Source organism: Hippoglossus hippoglossus, chromosome 1, assembly GCF_009819705.1.
Source record: "Hippoglossus hippoglossus isolate fHipHip1 chromosome 1, fHipHip1.pri, whole genome shotgun sequence".
Taxonomy (NCBI): Eukaryota; Metazoa; Chordata; class Actinopteri; order Pleuronectiformes; family Pleuronectidae; genus Hippoglossus; species Hippoglossus hippoglossus.
The window spans coordinates 18930267-18950035 of record NC_047151.1 but is presented as its reverse complement, the minus strand read 5'-3'; the positions used below and the strand labels follow the sequence as shown (position 1 = coordinate 18950035).

The 19769-nt window shown below is 41.3% G+C and overlaps 1 protein-coding gene across 4 annotated transcripts; it reads right to left on the bottom strand.

Moving 5' to 3' along the window:
* Position 1: 1 nt before the first annotated feature.
* On the bottom strand, positions 2-19309 carry usp53b (ubiquitin specific peptidase 53b). 4 transcript variants are annotated; one of them, XM_034614883.1, is made up of 17 exons: positions 18719-19307; positions 17058-17254; positions 16593-16753; positions 14617-14709; positions 14391-14525; positions 13510-13623; positions 13224-13306; positions 12636-12741; positions 11429-11575; positions 10949-11098; positions 10679-10847; positions 7839-7944; positions 6995-7711; positions 6248-6309; positions 4400-4478; positions 3448-4268; positions 2-2596 (listed from the first exon to the last, which is right to left on the bottom strand). In XM_034614883.1, exons 2-17 carry the CDS (start codon positions 17149-17151, stop codon positions 2520-2522), a joined length of 3114 nt encoding a protein of 1037 aa, XP_034470774.1. In that variant the 5' UTR covers positions 17152-17254; positions 18719-19307; the 3' UTR covers positions 2-2519. The 4 variants fall into 4 exon arrangements, with proteins under 4 accessions (XP_034470774.1, XP_034469978.1, XP_034469170.1 ...); XM_034614087.1 differs by having other exon boundaries at positions 6995-7715; positions 7822-7944; positions 16593-16747; XM_034613279.1 differs by having other exon boundaries at positions 6995-7715; positions 7822-7944; positions 18719-19306.
* Positions 19310-19769: the final 460 nt, after the last annotated feature.

Here is a 19769-nt window from a genome sequence, read left to right as displayed (position 1 = left end):
ATAGATTTAAGTGTCAATAAACATTAGATGAAAAATGCAAGATGCTCCCATTTACTTTAGGTGTGATTATTATCCGCAATGTCGGACACAAACATGAAGTATAGTGACTCAGTGTGTGCAGCTGAGAAAGGTTATTGAGAGACAACAATGCAAATAAAATAAACAAAACGAAACACGTGCGTGTATAAATGGCAGGATGTTCAGGAAAAGACTTGGCAATTTAGTGTAGCACAAAAGAAAAGTGAGAAGTTGAAAACACAGATTTCTTTTTAATGTGTATTCTCAGGAATGTCTGATGGACACAATACAAAGCTTAAAAAACACTGAAATGTGCCGTTAACATAATCTCAAAGTAACCGTCAGTGGATGCATAGTTTGTCTCGGACAGTCGTGTTGTTCGCATTATATGTTTGTATTTACAATGGATTCATAAACAACAGAGTATTCAAGCATTAAAAGGTTTCCAAATCAACTGCAGTTACAAAATGACATTTAATGAATTTACTGTATTACAATTAAGTAAAATCAAATAGAATTTCTGTTCGTTGGACTCAGTCCAGTATTTTCATGCTCATGCTCAAGCTGTACACGCAGCTATTAAGACTTCTGTAAAGGCCACATGCAGGTTTTAGAACATTAATCCTATTGACAAGAATATTTGTTGTACGGTCAATAATAATAATATCGGATAGGCAAATTACCTATATTGGCATCTTTAGGAAAATACCTGCATTACAGACCTGTTTAAATATTTCTACTTCAACAGGAAGACTGAGAAAATACAATTTGACATCACTGTGAGTTTAAAAAAAAAAGGATTAGAAGGATCGAGGTTCGACTACACAAGTTTACATGATGGTATTTAGTGACGCATAACCTGAGGGCTGTCTCTGAAAGTTCTCTACATATTTATCAGCGATTGGTTGAAATCAACCAATGATTTTTTTGTTTCCCAAAGAAATGAACAAATCACTTGAAGAAATGATGAACAAGAATTTTTTGTTTTACAGCCGAGGAGGTGGACTGTCAGGGGTCAGCCGTCGCTCATTCATCAACTAATAAATGTTGTGAAAGAGCTGATAAGTGATAACAGATGAGACAAATCACTAACTAAATCAAAGTGTTGCCACGTCTGTTCCCTGGTGAGCCAAAGCCCTCGATCAGCAGAAAGTCAACGAGCATCTCAGTCTCGCTAATTCAGCCTCCTTTAGTGACACTACCGCCAATCATCGACTGTAAAGATGGACGACATGACGGCTCCCCAAAAAGTGAAGCCAAAATGTCTTGATCGCCACCTGCTGGCGAGCAGGAGTAGCAGTCACAAACCCTGCCTCCTCCATGTTAGTGGATGGGACATGGATCAAAGTAGAACGTGGCTGCTCGACCCTTGCACCTCAGGACAGATTTTTTTATACACTGCGCATGTTTACCATTGAGGAAAACGAGTAATAACCATGTGTGAGGAAGAGGGAGCTTTAGTGCGGCTCATATCAACTGCATCAGGGCACAATGACCCAGACGGTTAAAGTCGGGCTCGATTAGATTTCTCTCGGCCTCAGACGAGTTCGGAGAGAAAAATGTCGCCTGAGCCAAACTCAAATAACTTTTTCCCTAAAGATGGTTTCTGCCATTTTAGGTAGTTGTTGTTGTTATCACACTGATGTTTGTTTAAATGTACATTTTTTCCAGTAGGTGGTTTTAAATTGTAATTTGATGCTATAAAAATGGGGGTTAAACATCATGATTGACAGCTGAGACAGACTCAGGATTGGTCAAACGCATGTATCGACGAGACCTCGGTGCCGCAGTTCCTTCCTCCATCACCACTGTGCAGATGAGGAAGATGGTTCTATTCGTATCCAGGATATTTTAGCTACATTTCTGGATAGTGGAAGTGGAGACGTGTCATCCATCTTTTTAAACAGTCCATATCTCCAACCCGCTGCTGAAGAGTCAAACCTCGACCGGTAGGTTTTATTTCGTTAAGTAGAATGACATCATATTCTGATGAAGTAAATTCAACAAATCACTTCACGTCATCGTGCTGTGATTTGTTATCACACCTCATACCACAGTACAATCAGTCTAATGGTAGCTCACCATTGCCCCCCCCCCCCCCCCCCCCCCCCCCTGTATCAGTACATCACAGTTCTGCAGCACTTTTGCAGAACTGCTGTAAAAATAAAGAAAAAAACACTTTAAACTTGACATAAAGTGACCAAAAGACTCTTTTTGTGCAAACTGGAAACAGTCTAGATTTTGGTAAAAACTAAAATCTTCTCGCAGCAATGCCGCAGGATAATGGAAGACAATAAATGTGACAGTTGAAAATCCATCACACAATACGTAACAGCTTTTTAGACATTTTTCTTCAGTGACAAGCTTGCATAAATAAAGTCCACTCAGTTTGGAGATGTCACGCTTCAGAACATCTTTCCATTCCCTAAGCTCTTTGGCATCCAGTTAATTCTCAACTGACCACAGTCCATCTTTGTAAACAAAACGTACTGACTTAACACTCATAAAAAACCACGATCGTCCAGTCCTTTGGCCGTCACCGGGTTCCATTTTGCAGTGGGTTTATTGCTATTATGGCCTGTAAAGAGAGATGATGTTTTATACAGGTTTCACACCACAACAGAGAAGACAACGGATTTCTGTCACTTCGAATTCGTCAATATCTTTTGGGTAGAAGTGGGTGATATAAATAAAACCTTCCATTGGGGTAATATACAGTTTTATATTGTGATATAAATGCACAAAGTTCAGAAATAAATTGGAAGCTATTAATGGATTCAAAAGAGTGAACACATATTTGACAAATCAGGTTGTTTTCATTACATTGATGCAGATATCTTATAAAAGTCTAAATCTGCCATATAACAGTCCCTACTGGCCTAAAATATACAAGAGATATATTAAACAACACTGTACAACTTGTATTAAGCAACAGCGCCCTCTACAGCCACATGTGGAGATTCATTCTGTTGGGATATTATGGTCCTCGGCCTCCTGAACCAGAAGAGCTGCCACTGTAATAAATCCACCAAACTCCGTTCAGAATTCATCATATTTCCAAAGTGTCCCACTGAATATTTGAGATAAACACTGGTTTTTAATGATATATATACGTCTTTTAAACTGATCTACAATTCAGCATTACTCTGGACCTGACAATTTAACTATCTCTGCACACTTCTCACAGGAGATCGTACCCGCTCACCAAAGTTACATGAGGAGTGGGAATGAAAGAGGCTCCATTCTCCTTATTCCAAGTCAGTGAACTATCAAATCTGCTGTTTTACATCGTGTTGGTTTAAAGTAATTAGTTAGTTTAAAGTTAGTTTAAAGTAACCGCTGCTACAGTGTAAACAGTTGATAAAATCCCTGAAGTCTGATTTTAAACATCTCACAGTGTATGTGTATATTATACAGGGGGAGGCTTACTTGTTTCAGGTCTGGTTTTTGGCACATCTTGTGAGTGTGTGTCGGGGGGGAGTGTGTGGCTGGTATCTCGGCGCTCCGTCGTAACCACTGTCCGCGGCACCGTGGCTGAGAGGACAAGAGGCCTCTGGTTGTGGTACTTGAGACGGTATGTTTCCGTCATACAGTTATCCACGGTGAAGTATGTTGTGAGAGAAACCTCTTGAGCCGCCGCTGCCTGCTCCGCTCTGCTTACGCCGAGTCTTTCCTCGCTGTCGCATGACGACGGCGTGCTCCTCTCCAGGTCAGAGCCCGACTTGGAGCTTGCATCTGAGAAGGTTCGGAGGCCGGACATGTCGGGCCTCCTGAGAGGACTGACGTAGGACGTGGAGGAAAGACGAGGACTCGGCGGTAAGGGTTCTTGGAGCATCCTCGGGCGAAACACGGTGTGGCTGGATTCCGCCTGGTGAGGAGAGGTCCGCTGGGAGGGTCGGAGGTGAGGCGACCCCGTAGTGCTGAGCTGACGCTGATTGTTCAGGGGCTCTGCGGTCACATTGCAGGGAGGCTGGTAGGGCAGCGTTATGTGAGGACACTGGGGATCGGAGGCGGCGGCCTCGCTGTTGCTGGAGCGATAAGTACTCTCTCTGTCCTCGGACTCCGAGAGAGCGAGATCGTCGGAGCTGTTCCACTCGGAGCTGCTGGTTTTTGTGATGTGCCTCAGGGCTGTACTTTCTCTACAGTTCGTCAGCTCCTGCTCATCACTCGGCCAGCTCTCACCCCCAGTGGAGTCCCGCTCTGAACACACAGCTTTCCTGGAGGTGCCAGACGTGTACTTTGATTTCCGTCTGTGGGGAAAAGTGTTTGTATCAGAAAATGATGGAGTATTATTGAAATACTTGAATACAATGTTCATGTTTTATTCTTGACTCTACGTCTTTCGACAATAGCTAAATAATTGCAAAATAAAGGACACTACCTTGAACCCGGACTGCACTTCAGATGTGAATGTGAAACTTGGTCATGGTTCTTTCCCTGAGGTTTGGCATGATGTTTACCTATAAGATATAAAATAAAGATTTTAAAACATAGTGTAAAAAAGGAGATAGCAGTCCTGTTGGAAAAGTCTTCTCTATTGCGGCATTAACTATTTACATCCTGTAATAACTGGACACTTTATGTATTTTATTTTCAGTATTTAGATTAAAACTTTGCAGAGGATGTATAAAGCACAAAATCATTATTGGGCTCGATAGAATATTGATTAGAAGGTAGAAATCTTGTCCGAAGATAAAAATAACAACCTCTTTATAACAACAAATAAAAAACATCTGCCTTAAAACAAATTCAGGAAGTGAGAGAAAAACAAGTGTTGAGATTAAACTTGGAGTGTATTATTTTCCCAGAAATGATTCAGATTAATTCAGGATCCTGAGAATAAAGTCAGAATTCTGCTGAATCGCATTTTCCAGACTTTAATCTTATAATTCAGATTTATTTTTCTCTGAATTCAGATTATTTTTTCACTATACCCTTATCCACACACACACACACACACACACACACACACACACACACACACACACACACACACACACACACACACACACACACACACACACACACACACACACACACACACACACACACACAGACACACACACACACACACACACACACACACACAGAGACAGACAGACAGAACCTAAACCCTAACCCTTAACACATTAAAATATAATGATTTATGTGACAGGGACTTGTTTTCAGACGAGTCCCCATAATGTGACTCTGTAAACAGATTTAAGTCCAGATTTGAGAAGCTGCCGTCCTCTCAGGACAGCAGGTGGCAGTATCAGAGTGGTAACCTCCCTGGACCCTCTCACAGCTGGATGAACCAGTGATCGTGCTCACCCCTCGTGCACCAGCACAGCGAGAGGCAGTGTGGTGCCGAATTCCTTCCCTTTAAAAATAGATGTGTTATTTTTTTCTTTGCTGTTGCCCTGGAGAGGTCCATGCAAGGATAGAAGCTTTAGCTGTTGGTTGGAGACACAGGCTCTCTCTCTATACACACACACACACACACACACACACACACGCACACGCACACGCGGCCTCTACTGGGTATCAAGTGCAGCGGACTTAAAGAACGACATGAAACAGAGAAGATATTTATGACAATGCCAGCAGCCATGTCCAGCTGTGCTATCTGAATGAGTTTTTGTGCGATTACGGCGCTGACTTGGTGAAGAGGTTAAATAAACCAGGCCGAGTTCAGAAATCAACTCAGACAATCAAACCTCAGTTACTCTCACACTATCAGCAGAAGAGGCAGATCCCACTTCAGCAAACAGATAACGACAAATACAAATAACAACATAAATACATAGAAGGAGGAAAACAAAACGAGAGTTGTGCATAAATACTTAACCTATTGTGGTTAACCAAGTGTGTGTGTGTATCCTGTTCTTGAACTTGAGCTGAACATTCACACGTTCTTCAATTCTCTAAATCCTGTTTTAATTTGAATTTATCTTCATCTTACTTGTTGTTGGTGTCTCAGTTCATCATTTTCCTTTGGTTACGGCCCATCGTCTTTCTTTGTGTTTTTATGTGAGATCGATGTGAACTTTGTTGCAAACAGTTTTCAAGACAGTGTCAGGCCACAATATGATGTAAACTAAATTTACCCAACTAATTACAATCTTAAAATACTACTTATAGTAAGTTAAAACTGGTTGTGGTCATTTCACATATTGCTTGAAATACCAGCTAAGATTTTAACTCTTCTCATAAAACCTATCGCAGCTCTTTATGAACTGTTACTCACCGTTGTGTGAAGGTGACGACGCTGTACTTGACTTTGCATCGTCTCCTTTCTGATGCAGCAGGCTGGAAATAAAAAGGCTAAAATTATTCCAAACATTTCTCAAGCAGATTTTATAATTAGCACAGCCTCAAAAAATACTAAACATAGACCCATGAAAAACACTAAAATAAATTCACACTAAGCATTAAAGAAGGCTTTAAATTAAAACAGCTTTATATCTTGATATAATAATTTGAATACATATAATTAAATATATACAACAGCATTAAAACTTTATATCATATTACACAATTTTACTGTTTGTAGTTTGTATCTCAATATATCATAAAGTGTTCATTATATTAATTTGTAATGAGAAGTTGCAATTTACTTTTCGACCACAATCTCAAGAATTAAGCTTTGGTAATATATTTCAGCTTGTGTCATCTTCCCAATTGATATTACACAAACTACTAAGCTACTTGAAAGGTAATGTCAGTGTTTTATTGTCATCCAGTTTTACCAGAGTTTCCAAGGAAATCTAAAGTATTTCTGAGTGAGGATGAGATCAAAATAGCAAGATGGAAACTATATCCTTCCTTCACTTGCCATATGGCAGGGTCATGACTAATTACTGGATGAAAAACATTATTTAAAGGTAGCAGTAGGTCTCTGTCGATCCAGCACTGACTCAATCAGAGTTGTATTCAGTTACCTTATAATATTATTACTTTTATATGTAACGTATATAAAGTCTTTGTTTCTTACCTTTGCAGCTGTGCCTCTGGTGTTGATCTCTGGTCTTTAACAGCAAAGCCATCGACCCCCGGTGAATCCGGGTTGGTGGAGCCACTGCTGAGTCTGTCGCTGCTCTCGTAGCCGGACTCCGTCCTCTGAATGATCCAGGTGTCGCTCCGCAGCAGCGTCTTGGGGCCGCCTGTAAGCCGGCCGCCCCTCTGCTGGTTGGCCCTGCTCTCCGACTCTACGGAGCTGTGGCTCTCGGTCTCGTGCCTCTGCTCGTCCTCGTAGATGGTCATCAAACACTTCTGCTGCTTCCGATCTTCTCTGGTTCGTACAAATTCCCTCTCGCGGTCTCGACTGGGTTCGGCGTGCACCCTTTCCTGGGAGGGCCTGCCGCGCCGTGGGCTGTCCTGCTGCTGTTGCCGGCGCTGCTCCAGCTCGTTCAGCACGGTGTCCACGTTCAACACCTCCCGTATGGGTCTCCAAGTGGACTTGGATTTGTTGCGGCCTCCTCCACCTCCCCCTCTGTCCCACTGCTCCTGGCAGCCCTCCTGATCGTAGCGACTCGGGGAGGGGTTGTTTTTCTGCCCCCCGCCCTGCGTACCCACAGACTGTCCTCGAGGCTCCTGGGACCCTCTGCTCGAATGGTTTGATGACTTCTCAGTGCGTTGGTGGCTTTTGGATTTGTGGTCTGCAGAAGGCCTCAGTCCGTTCTCTGGAGGGGATGAAGATGTCGTGTGTGGCGTCTCTACACAAAGTGAACACAGATCATTTGGATTAATACAATTTCATACATGTTGTGACGTACAGCAGGTGTATGTCTTTGTTTTTGCCTCTTTAATATCACAGGGCACCTTTGTGTTGCGACGGATCCGTTCTCCGATGCCCTCGGTCCTTTCTTGAGGTTTCACCAGGCCTCTGTAAATTCTCCATGAAAGGTTCCTGGTATTTTTTAGGGCTGCCGAGGGGATGTTTCACTAAAGGATAAAAAATAAAAAATAAATCAACAGACTTATTTTTTTGCATTTTAAATGTTTTACTGCTGACATCAGTGAACCAGGTCATGAATAATGATGATACATTCTCAAAAACTGCATAAAACATCATGAAACTTAAAAGAAGAACCAGTTTGTGATATTTGGCTGATTTTCCTCTTTTCCATCTCTGCTAAACATATTTCTATGAGAGAGCTTTTTCAGGACGTGGGCTCTGAATTCATTTAGAACCTTTTAACATTTTATTGTACAAAGTTTTTTTTAAATCCTGGCTCTGATCCTACCGACTATTCTAATAATTTAAAAAAAATTATTTTGTTTTGTTTTACCCTGCCCTAAGAATGGAGGTGTTCAAACTGCTTTTAATTATTTCCTGTTTTTTGCCTTCAATTCTTCATTTTTATGCCTCTGCCATTATGTTTTCAGGTTGTCCTTGTGAACACCAGATCTCAAGAATCCCTGGAGGGAATTTCTTCAAATTTGGCACAGAAGCTCAGTTGGACTCAAAGATGAACTGATAACATTTTTGTGGTTAATGGTCAAGGTCACTGTGACCTCATGAACACATTTTTACCTAGTGAACGTGATATCTCAGGATCACCGGCAGGGAATTTCTTCAAATTTATGACAAATGTAAGTAATTTTGACTCTCTGACCTTTGACCACTTTCAGACGGCCCTGCAACTTGTTCTAGGTTGAAATAAAGTGATAGTGTGTGATGCACTGCTTGACAAACCTACACTACATTTCCGACTCCACATTTTAAAGTCATCTGTACTGACTCTTCCTCATTACACATTCAGCGCAACTAAAACCGACGTGAAAGGTCACTATGAGAAACTGTGAGAAACTGAGCTGCAGCGGAAATCTGCCTCCCTATCAGCACATTTACCAAACAGCTGCCACCTTCACCTTTATAACTCAACTCCTCCTTTCTGCACATTAGTTAGTTGGACCACTTTTTTGCAGCATTGTTGGCTTTTTTGTGTTTTTATGCAATTAGAGCTGTATTTTGTTCAGATCAACATTGAAAAAAATTATCTGACGACATAATAAACAGATGACAAGAAAAGGAAATTATGTCTGAGGCCTCTCTGAAATATGAGGCATATAAATACATAATGCTGTGTGCATGTGCACGGCTGCTGCATGTTGCAACAGCAGTGAGTAAGCTGTAGTATTATGGATTACAGAGCCTAATGCTGACATTTACGTAGTTCTACTGAAAAAGGATACAACAGCACATTGGACTTACACAACTTACACAACTACCACATAATTACCCTACACACGCTCACACACACACACACACACACACACACACACACACACACACACACACACACACACACACACACACACACACACACACACACACACACACACACACACACACACACACACACACACACACACACACACACACACACACACACACACACACACACACACACACACACAGTGCCGGAAGTTATACAGAAACTCTCAAGCTAGAAATATCAGTACAGTAAAATACTGCAGGGAAAGTTGTAAAACTCAGTACTAATAGTAAGTAAGAAAAACTCCTACCACTATATACTGCAGGACAAATTTACAATATTTCAGTAAACCTTAATTAAAATAATTTACCAAAGAGGACAACGGAAAATAATGAAAATAGTACATGTAAGGTTTCAATCTGAACCATGTTTGACTCTGAAAAAAAATTTAAATATCATTTACTTACATTTATTTTCATAAAAACAAGAATCCTGTCCCATGCCAGTCAAAGTGTTTGGCCACCTCACTAAAGCAAAACAATCCATCTAAGCGGGCAAAGGCACCATTGCCAAAAAAACAAACCCACGCAGATAAATTAATGGAGGCAAACATCGGAAATGTCTAGGGGAGGAGTGAGAAGTACGGAGCGGCAGCATGAGCGAGCTTGGCCCCGGGAGCAGGGATTAGGGAGGGAGGCGTGGGTGGTAATCTGCGTGCAACCGAGGCATCATCCTCATGTCAAGTTCAAGCCAGCACACAGGGCAGGACAATCTTTCTGCCCGAGGTTTAACAGCTCTCTCTCTCTCTCTCTCTCTCTCTCTCTCTCTCTCTCTCTCTCTCTCTCTCTCTCTCTCTCTCTCTCTCTCTCTCTCTCTCTCTCTCTCTCTCTCTCTCTCTCTCTCTCTCTCTCTCTCTCTCTCTCTCTCTCTCTCTCGGAGTGACATCATTATTGTCAGAGGAACGGGCATCGTTTCTCATTTAATTTCACTTAATGGTACTTTCACATATGAAAGATAGATATGAATAGTTTTTTTTGGAAAGAAATTGAGATAAATTAAAATAAATGAGGAATTTTTCGTCCCCCTATATAATCCAAGTCTTTGACCACCAAAATCGAATCAGTACATCCTCTAGTCCAACTCAATGCTTGTACCAAATTTGAAGACATTCCCTCTCAGCATTCTTGAGATGTCGTGTTCACAAGCATGAGATGGACGGGAAGAAAACATCATGTCTCCAGAGGCAAATAAAGAAAACCTTTCTTGAATCTCCATTTGGATTGTTTAACATCAATTTAACCTCAAGTGATCTGTTGTTAAATTCACCTTCCATTGATTTAGTGTTAGATGTCCCAGTAATGATTTAAAGGTCCCTGCTATCCAGACAAGTGCTTTTATCTGTCACATTGTTTGATACAGTACAAAAGGACGTGCTGATATCTGAAGGATTTTCTTACCTGTCACGTCACCATTTACTTGGCCTTTGTAGCGGGGACACATTGTGGTTTGTCTCGGTGCGTCTTCATTGGACACTGGACTTCCCTCAGGATTAGTGTAAAACAAGAGAAGAGGCTGGAAATGTCCCCTGATGCATTTAGAGGCCACGTCTTTCCATTTGGATCCGATCTAGAGGGAAAGACGAGTGTGATTTCAGAGCATGTGACCGACAGTGACAGGTAGTCGACATTTGAACCGGGCTAAAGCAGATTAATAGCAGGGTTCCTAACCTCCTTTACAGTAGCATCATCAAAAAACATCCATTTTGAAGATTTGGTGTGATAGGCAAAAGCTGAGTAATGTTTACTCGAAAAACAGATCATCCCCACCAGATGTAGCTCGCTCCGTTTGGCATTTTCATCAGTGACGCGGTTGAAAAGCTGAAAGAGAGCAAATTGAAGTTTGATCTCTGCATATTTCTCTCTGGCAGATGCTAAATCCTATGAGAATATAATTTGTGTGTGTGGTTTTGATAGCCTGTTTTTTTTTAAGGATTACAACACACTGACCTTCATTTCTCGTATATTAGAACCAAACTGTGATCAGTGTAATTTTGTGGATATGTGATTTATTTAATTTTTTTTCCAGATAAAACAGGCAGATTGTTCTGTTCAGAACAAAGTGACGATGGATAAAGATGGTGAACATGATGAATTCTTATTTGTCATCTGGCGCTTACAAGCAGCACACGAGGTCTGAAGGCCTCTTACCCCACACAGGTTCAAACGTGGGCCAAGCGACCGGATGACATCGTCCGTGAGATCCGACTGCTCGGCGTCCCACACGAATCCTATGGTCACGATCTCTGGACAGTTCATGAGCACACGGCGGATCTTGATGCTCTGACCACAGTCACTCTGCAAAACGTGAAGAAGTAGAATTACCTCCCTGTGGTTGTATGCCTCCGCCAACCAGTGCAGTTTCTGTCGACGTGCGTTTATTTCCAGTCTCACCGTGAACCTTGACTTTTGACCACTTTAATTTGACCAGTCGGCCTAAGTGAACATTTGTGCAAAGGATTCTCTTGAGGCCCCTTTATGATAACACGTTCATGAGGCAAAACAGTGTTTGTGAGGTCACAGTGACCTTGACCTTTGACCTCCAAAATCAACTCAGATCATTTGTTTAAAAACAAAACATAATAAGATGTCATTATGTTAATAAAATGTTTGTTTTTCACTTGTGACTGAGCTGAGATTAGTGGTTCACCTGCTTCTTGTGTGCTAGGCTGAGCAAACACGATTGAAAACACTGAGAGGAGAGAAAATTCATGTTTTATTCTCAAATCCCTGTGTGAAATAAATGAGCTTATTTCCACAGTAGTGCTTCAGTTTGTGGTTTTATCTCTTTTTCTCTTTCTCTCTCTCTCTCTCATGTGACTCATTACTTCAAACTCCCCAAATCAGGGCTATCGCTCAGATGGAGCAGAGCCAGTTATTATTATTATCTGCATATTAGTGTCATTACAGTTAGTGTCACATTTCTGGAGGAATACTAGGTTTTGTAGGAAACAGAGAAGTCGGCTTCACCACAGGGATGCAGAGTGAAGAGGAAGACAGTGGCAGCAAATACAGATGAGAGAAAACACAGTGAAGCTCTGACTGCTATTTATATCCTAACACTAGTCTGGCACCATCTCCTTCCGGCTGCTTCAAGTGCAGTGTGACAGCGGAGAGCACACAGTGTACTCTGCACACTCACAGGAATATTTCTCTTCGTGGTTCTGTTTTACAGTATCATGCGAACCAATCAGCTGCGTGGCTGTTTTATGAATTCACAGCTGCCTGTATCCAGTCGGAGGCTAAATTCTGATCAGATGTTTTGGACAGAACAGGTTCAAGTTCTGAGACACCACAAGATTTGTTCGTTTATCAATAAAAAAGACATTATTAAAATGCACGATGCTAAAGGACATACCGGGCAGCTGCGGAGGTCCCCTGTGTTGTTTGCTGCCTGCAGCAATTCTCCAAACATGTCGGACCTGAGCCGCTCGTTCTTACCCAACATTCGATCAACCTGTTGGCTGCACGGAATAAAAATAACAGAAAAACTATAAATATGATCAAAATATTTTTGAAAAACACCTAACTAAAGCCAACTGATATTTGAGCCTGATAAATGATACTGAGCCTTTCAGAGATAAATCAGAATCTGTATACATGTTTGCCAATATGCAGCAATATGAAAGCTTCTATTTTACAGAATTAACAATGAAAAAAAATAAACATTAAAGCAATTATGTTTATTTTCTTAATTTGAGTTTTATATTCGGAAGCATTTGTGTTTTCTTTGCTTCATGCTTCGTGGCCTCTTGATTGTGTTCACCACTACAAATTAATGCAATCAAATACAACAGATCTGTCTCCAGTTCTAAATTTAGGAAGATTATAAAGTTCAGTTTTTTGTTCACATTACATGTCTTTTTAATATTCTTTAAGATTCTTATAATTGTAATCAAATCATTTTGTATGATCCTTGATACTGAAATTAGTATAAGTTACTCACCATAAAGAAGTGGTTGAGACATAATGTACAAATTCTGTGAACGGGTGTGGATCTGAAGATGCACCACAACAGCGACACACAAACTGTAAAAAAAACACAAAATCTATGATTATATTTTATACTTACATCTGAGTAAGTTGTCATGTGCATTAAGAAATAAAAATGAAAACAGCTTGTTAGAGCAGCTGTAGGAGTCTATCTCCATTAATATCTACCTTAGTACATTCCTGCACTATTTTATCATTTAACAAATAAAATGACGAACAGCTCAGAAAATGTTATTTACCTGCTCATAAAGCATCATTGCAAACTTCTGATGTGTGATGCAGGATTTGGATGAACAAGCATCAGTCGCTGTGTCTGAAACGATGTGTAAATGGATTCGCTCCAGGATGTTTTCCTAAAGGATGACAAGAAACAAAAGAGCCAATATGGCCGACGTGCAAACACACATGAAACACAGCACTACTGCACAGTTAGAAACACAGAGATTAAAGGATTGTGTCCATCTACACCCTCAAAATTCAGTGTGTTTCCTTACAAACCTAATGAACCAGTCGTGGTCTAGAGCCTGACTCATATGGATATTTGGGGGCCGATATAAATACCGATATTAGGGAGTGAGAAAATACAAATACTGAGATATAAGCAGATTTAAAAAAAATCTTTTGCAATGACTCCTATGACGTCAACTCTAATTTAACTACCTATATATATATATATATATAAATAATAATTGCATTATGCAAAGTTTTTATATGGGTTCATATCAGCAAACCAAACCACAGATACCGATATTTCTGTGCAAGGCTCATATCAGCAGATTTTATCGGCCAACAAATACATATAAGTCAGGTTCTACTGAGGTCTCCTCCTCTTTTCCCCAACTACCTGCACACCTAAACAAATAAAGGAATTGTAGATGCTCTAGGATCTATACAGACACAAAAACAAACATCCTAACAGGGCTTCAATATGTAACAAAAAAAAACAAGAGGCCAAACTGCACCTTTACATACGGTAGATAAAGCGTACACAGAGCGGAGGTATTTTGTCAGTGGCTTCTGCTTCCTTATACCTTCAGTGTCACAGAGGAGGAAGCACCACAACATTATTGAACACACAGTAACTGTGGAAATGTCTTATTGCGATTGAGTGTCTACTTACGAAGCACTCAGCAGCATCGTCCATCAGGCCCAGCTGGAAGCGCTGCTCGTCCTTAAAGGTTTCAGCTAGGGCGTTCCGCAGGCTGTCGGAGGGAAGCACGCGCTCTCGGCTCTGTTGAAACTGGCTGAATATACTCTGAAAAAAAACAAAAAAACAATGATAACTGTTTAAACTATCCCTGATTACCAAGATTAGGGCTGTGTTTAAAGAAATTGAAGCTACAAACCTTTAGAGCACAGAAGATGCAGCCATCCCCCAGACAAAAGTGACCCGAGAGCTGCCTCAGACTTCTCCTGAAAATGTCCAGCTGCCAAAGCACCTGTGAAGAATCAACAGCAGCAGAACTTATTCAAGGGATTCAGACGCTCAAACTGTGGGGACAGATCAGAACGTTTTTTTATTTTAACCTGCAATTTAATGCCTTTTTACATTTACTTCCACCAAGTAGGTCCAGTTTTTTTATCCCAGTCAGAGTTTTTTTTTTCTCATCCTTCAGCAGGATCACTCACGAGGATGGGACACGAGCCAAGAAAGAACCCAGTAAATTTTGATGCAAGATTTTTTATCACCTTCTTTAACATTGTGAGATGGATAGATTTTTTATATTATCTCCAATTTCCCATGGTTTAATTCATGGATCGAGAATGGATGAAAACTAGAATTAACGCACTGTGGTAGTATGCCTCCGCCAACCAGCGCAGTTTCCGTCTACATATTTAATATATTCCACAACAAAGTTTCTTTTTTCCAGATTCATATACTGTATGTGTTTATGAATTTACCCCAGTTCATCTTTGAGTCTAAGTGAATGTTTGTACCAAATTTGAAGACATTCCCTCAAACTGATCTTATGATATCACGATAAGGAAAACACATTTTGTGAGGCCGCTGTCACCTTGACCTTTGACCTTTGGCAACCAGTCAGTTAATGCTTCCAGTCCAAGTGAATGTTTGTGCCAAATGGGAAAGGATTCCTTCATGGTCTTCCAGACATATCACTTTCAAAAGGCAAAAAATTTGCTTTGTGAGGCCAGTGTGACCTTTGACCACCAAAATCTAATCAGTTCATTCCTGAGTCCAAGACAATGTCTGAACCAAATTTGAAGACATTCCCTGAAGGCGTTCTTGAGATATCATGTTCAAGAGAATGGGACGGACGGACGGACGGACAACCTGAAAACATGATGCCTCTGACTGCTGGCTGCATAACTAACAGGCACGTTTAGAGGACTGATATCTGTGCATGTGTGCGATTTGGTGTGTGTCAGTCTTGGCTGAGGTAAGTGCTTTGCTGAATCTCAGTCTAGTTAAAAAATTTGCTGCTAGTTCTGCCAAAGCAACTGAAAATTAACACTGGAATCTGCAGATTTTCACAGCTTTTAATTATTTGTGTTTGCTGGTGCCATGTGTCTGAGTCCCATCAGCTCCATCTAACCCACACAGGCAGAACTACATCCAGCTCACACAAGCCACTGAGACACTGCCAGTGGAAATATAAAGAACTGTAGCTAACAAGCTCGAGACATTTCATTCAGGAGTTGACTGAGAGAAATATGAATAAAACATCAGTTAACATTGGTAGGATTCTTTCTATATAGTTGTTTCTCACAAAATGTTGAGATAATATTTCCCAATATGTTTGTCGACAGAATGAGATTTTTGTTTGTATGCGGTAGTTTGTTACTGAGTTGGTTTTGGGGCCCACTTCTGCCCTCTAGAGGCATTTTATCCTGCTTTCATTGCAGTGTTTAAAACTAAAATTGCAAAATAAGAGAGGGCATATGTTAGAAGGAGAATTTAATGTTTGTTAATCTCCGTCAAGCAGGTTATGTTTTCACCCGTTTGTTTGTTTGTTTGTCAGCAGGATTACGCAGAAACTATTGAACAGATTTCCATGAAACAGGAAGGATGGAACATGAATTAACCCTAACCCTTTTTTCCTTTTTCTTCAACCCTGTGAAATAGGTTTTTTTTTTTTTTTTTTACATTTTCTCTGAAATCCCAGAGAATATTTCGTGGATCTTGATGAAAACGATCAACCATATTTCGGGGACTTATATCTACGAGTGTGTGAAATTGGGTCATGGTGCAGCATGAGTGAATTTAAGGGGACTGTTGGGCCTCAGTGAAGATATGTGCTCTACTGAGTGCCATTCTAAGTATTTATTAAGTCATTGAGAGTTAATGGAAAGTGGTTCTCACCTGAACAGCGCTGTTTAGGAAGCAGCTATTCTGCCCGGGCTCGTTCAGCAGGCCTTTGGTGAGCGCGAGTGACAGCATGCTCCCAGGCTGGTAGGACTTTTTCAGGCCCCCTCCAGGTTTTTTGAACATCTTCACCCAGGCCATGGAGTTAGAGCCTGCAACTGATGAACACAATCCTCAGTGGTCCACATACAGGATGTCTGGTTGTGTTTTTAAAGAAATTTACATCCGATATATGACCTAAAAACATATAATAAATTGCGGTTGTTTTCATCGCAACAATATGTTTTAATTCAAATGTAAACTAACTTAAAGAAAACTAGTGATCAACATATTCAATCCTGTAAAATAACTAGATCTGGATAAATAAATTAATAAATAAGTTCATCTTGGACCCAGTTTTCATTACGTCATTATTTCAAAATTAATGTTTTGGTCACATGACAGTCGAGTCGTGTCATCTACCTTCTCCAGAGTTGGAGGGAGACTTGCTGCAGCCGGACATACTGGGAGGTGGGAGCTGGTGTGTCGGTCTGGCCACGGGCTCCAACCATTTCATCCCCACGCGCCTCCGGAGCGGTTGGTGGAAAGCATCGTCGGGATCAGCCACAGGGCAGCTTCAGCCGTGTGCTGCTGGACATCGAATGGCGACTGGTAAGAGTCTGTGGGTGGAGCAGAGGAAGAGGTTAACCACCGCCCGCTGCACTCAGTGAAGTCTGAGGTGCAGCTTAAAGCATGAAGAGCAGAGTAATGCTTCAGAGGTGCAGAGGCCTTTTACTGCATCTGAACATAAACAAAAAGAAAAAACACAAACACGAGTTCAATGAAAGGTTGTTCCTCAGTGAAACAGCTGCTGAATGTAGCATTTGCAAACTCCATGGACATTGCATTGTTCATTCGCAAACCATTAATTCTAAATACAGTATCTCTGCTCAGAAACATAAGACCTGAGCGGAGTTCTGCACCTCCTCCATGATCTGCATCCTTCACAACCCTCCACAGTCTGATGCAAGAACACAACAACATTTTAACTGTTTTTAATACTTTACACATGCTCATAGAAAAGAAAAGATAACCCCTGTTCAACTTTTAACACGTAAATATATCCAGATATTGTTGGACTTGTTATATTTGTGCTCGACGCAGCCACTGCTTGAATAATAATGGAACGGGCAGTGTTGCAATATATTCAAACACATTTCAACCATTATAATATAACTATAATACTAGCTTACAATATGTTTATGAATGAAAGGTTTCAATACTATTTTAATAAAAACCTAAAATGGTGCCACATTGCTTAAATTCCAATTTGCAAGAATGGTGCACGATTTGTCTTTGCTCTGGAACGCTTTATTTTCTTGTGGGTATGATAATGATGTGACATTATAATACGTAGTTAGAGGGCTCATAAATAAACAGTTGTTGGTCTTATTTGAAATTCATTGTTTGCTCCATTCAATTTTAAACTCCATTATTCAGTCCACAACAAAACAAAGAGGCTCAACCCAACGGCAAAAAAACAATCTGAACAACAGAACTGAAGCTCTGATGCTGTTTTGCTTTGTTTACATTTGTAATGATTTGACAAATTTGTATTTTCCATAATGATGAGATGAGAAATACAAAATATTTCAACATGATGTCAAACTTTTAAAGGCATGTGCTGTTTTGTATATATATATGAATATAATCCCACTCACTTTTGGAACACACTATCACGCGTTACATGAATATTCTTCAATTTTTCGCCTTTTAAAATCCATATTCAAAGCCTGTGTCGGTGCCATGTGTTTGTGCACCAGCCTCTCTGACACCATGTGATTCAGGCCTGTGACACAAACACCATCTCTGCCGTGTGGGGTTCATGGAGAGGACATAAATCCTTTATTGACCGGGCCTTTTACAACCACCCTGTGTTTTCCTGCCTGGTTCATCAGGAGCTTCGACGAGCGCGCTCCCACCGCAGCAGCAGCAGCAGCAGCAGCCAGGGCTCCACCAGCCCCACGGTGAACTGTGCATGTGGGAACTGCGCCCGGTTCAGCCACTGTAGCGCAGATATGCCGCAACTCGCACGCAGACCTCTGGGTGTAAAATAAAAAAAAACAAGCGCTGTGCAGACTCACCTCTCGGAGGAGCGGAGACCCCGAGCTTGGGGGCGCAGCGCGGCGCAGCTGTCAACGCGCAGATCCCGGCACCTCTGCCCGAAACCTGCGAACAAAACCCGGCTCGAGATGACTGCAGACACGTCCCGACGCATGTAACGCACTATCTGCCACGGTGCAGCACTCAGCCCCTGCAACACGCGCACAGGGCGCACACACAGCCCGAGCCCGCGTCCGACGATGGCACCGCGCAGATCCCGTCGGGACAACGATGCTCGGATGGAGATTCGTCCCGGATCTTTTCCTTTTCTGCCACGAGCGTCTGCAGCTGACGGCCCGAGCCCGAGTGTCCGACGCGGATTAGTGATGTTTTGAGACTTGAGAGGTCAAACTCCGCCCCTAGTGTCGCCTCAAGCGCACTGCCGCTGTACTGCAGTCCTCGGTCTCCCTGCGTGGAGAACTGCGCGCTGGCGGAAGGTCAGACTTCCAACTTGTCATCATGATGAGAGGAGACATCACATGACCGCGCTGGTTTCATAACAGCCCGATTTCAAAAGCCTGCTGGATTTTTTTATTTTTCTCTCTAAATGTCAAAAGGCACAACAGGAAACCGTTTGATGTTTGGACTCGGTCTGTAAATATGCCACAATCGCCTTTCGGAGCCTCGCTGCACAAAGAGGCAGCCGCTTATTATTTCTTCCAAGTTTTCCACGCTGGAGTCATCGTACAGTTATTCATAACAAACATACAAAACAGAAAGAAGGAAATAGGAGGAAAAAACTAAGAAAAAGAAATGAGGGCTTAATTCACTTTTATTAGGATTTTTTAAAAATGTGTATTGATAATAGCTTGATCATTGATCGTATGCAGAGCCCATGTCTTTATCTCTAAACTTTAACCATTTTCCCCATTTTTTGGTAAATACATCTTCTTTCACTCGTAAACAATCTTTTCCATCACATATATTTTCTGTATTATTTCTTTTAAGTTTTTTCCACTTCATTCTTCATTGCTTTTATGCTTATATTCATAACAAACAAACAAAAAGAGAGAAGGAAGATGCAAAAATAAC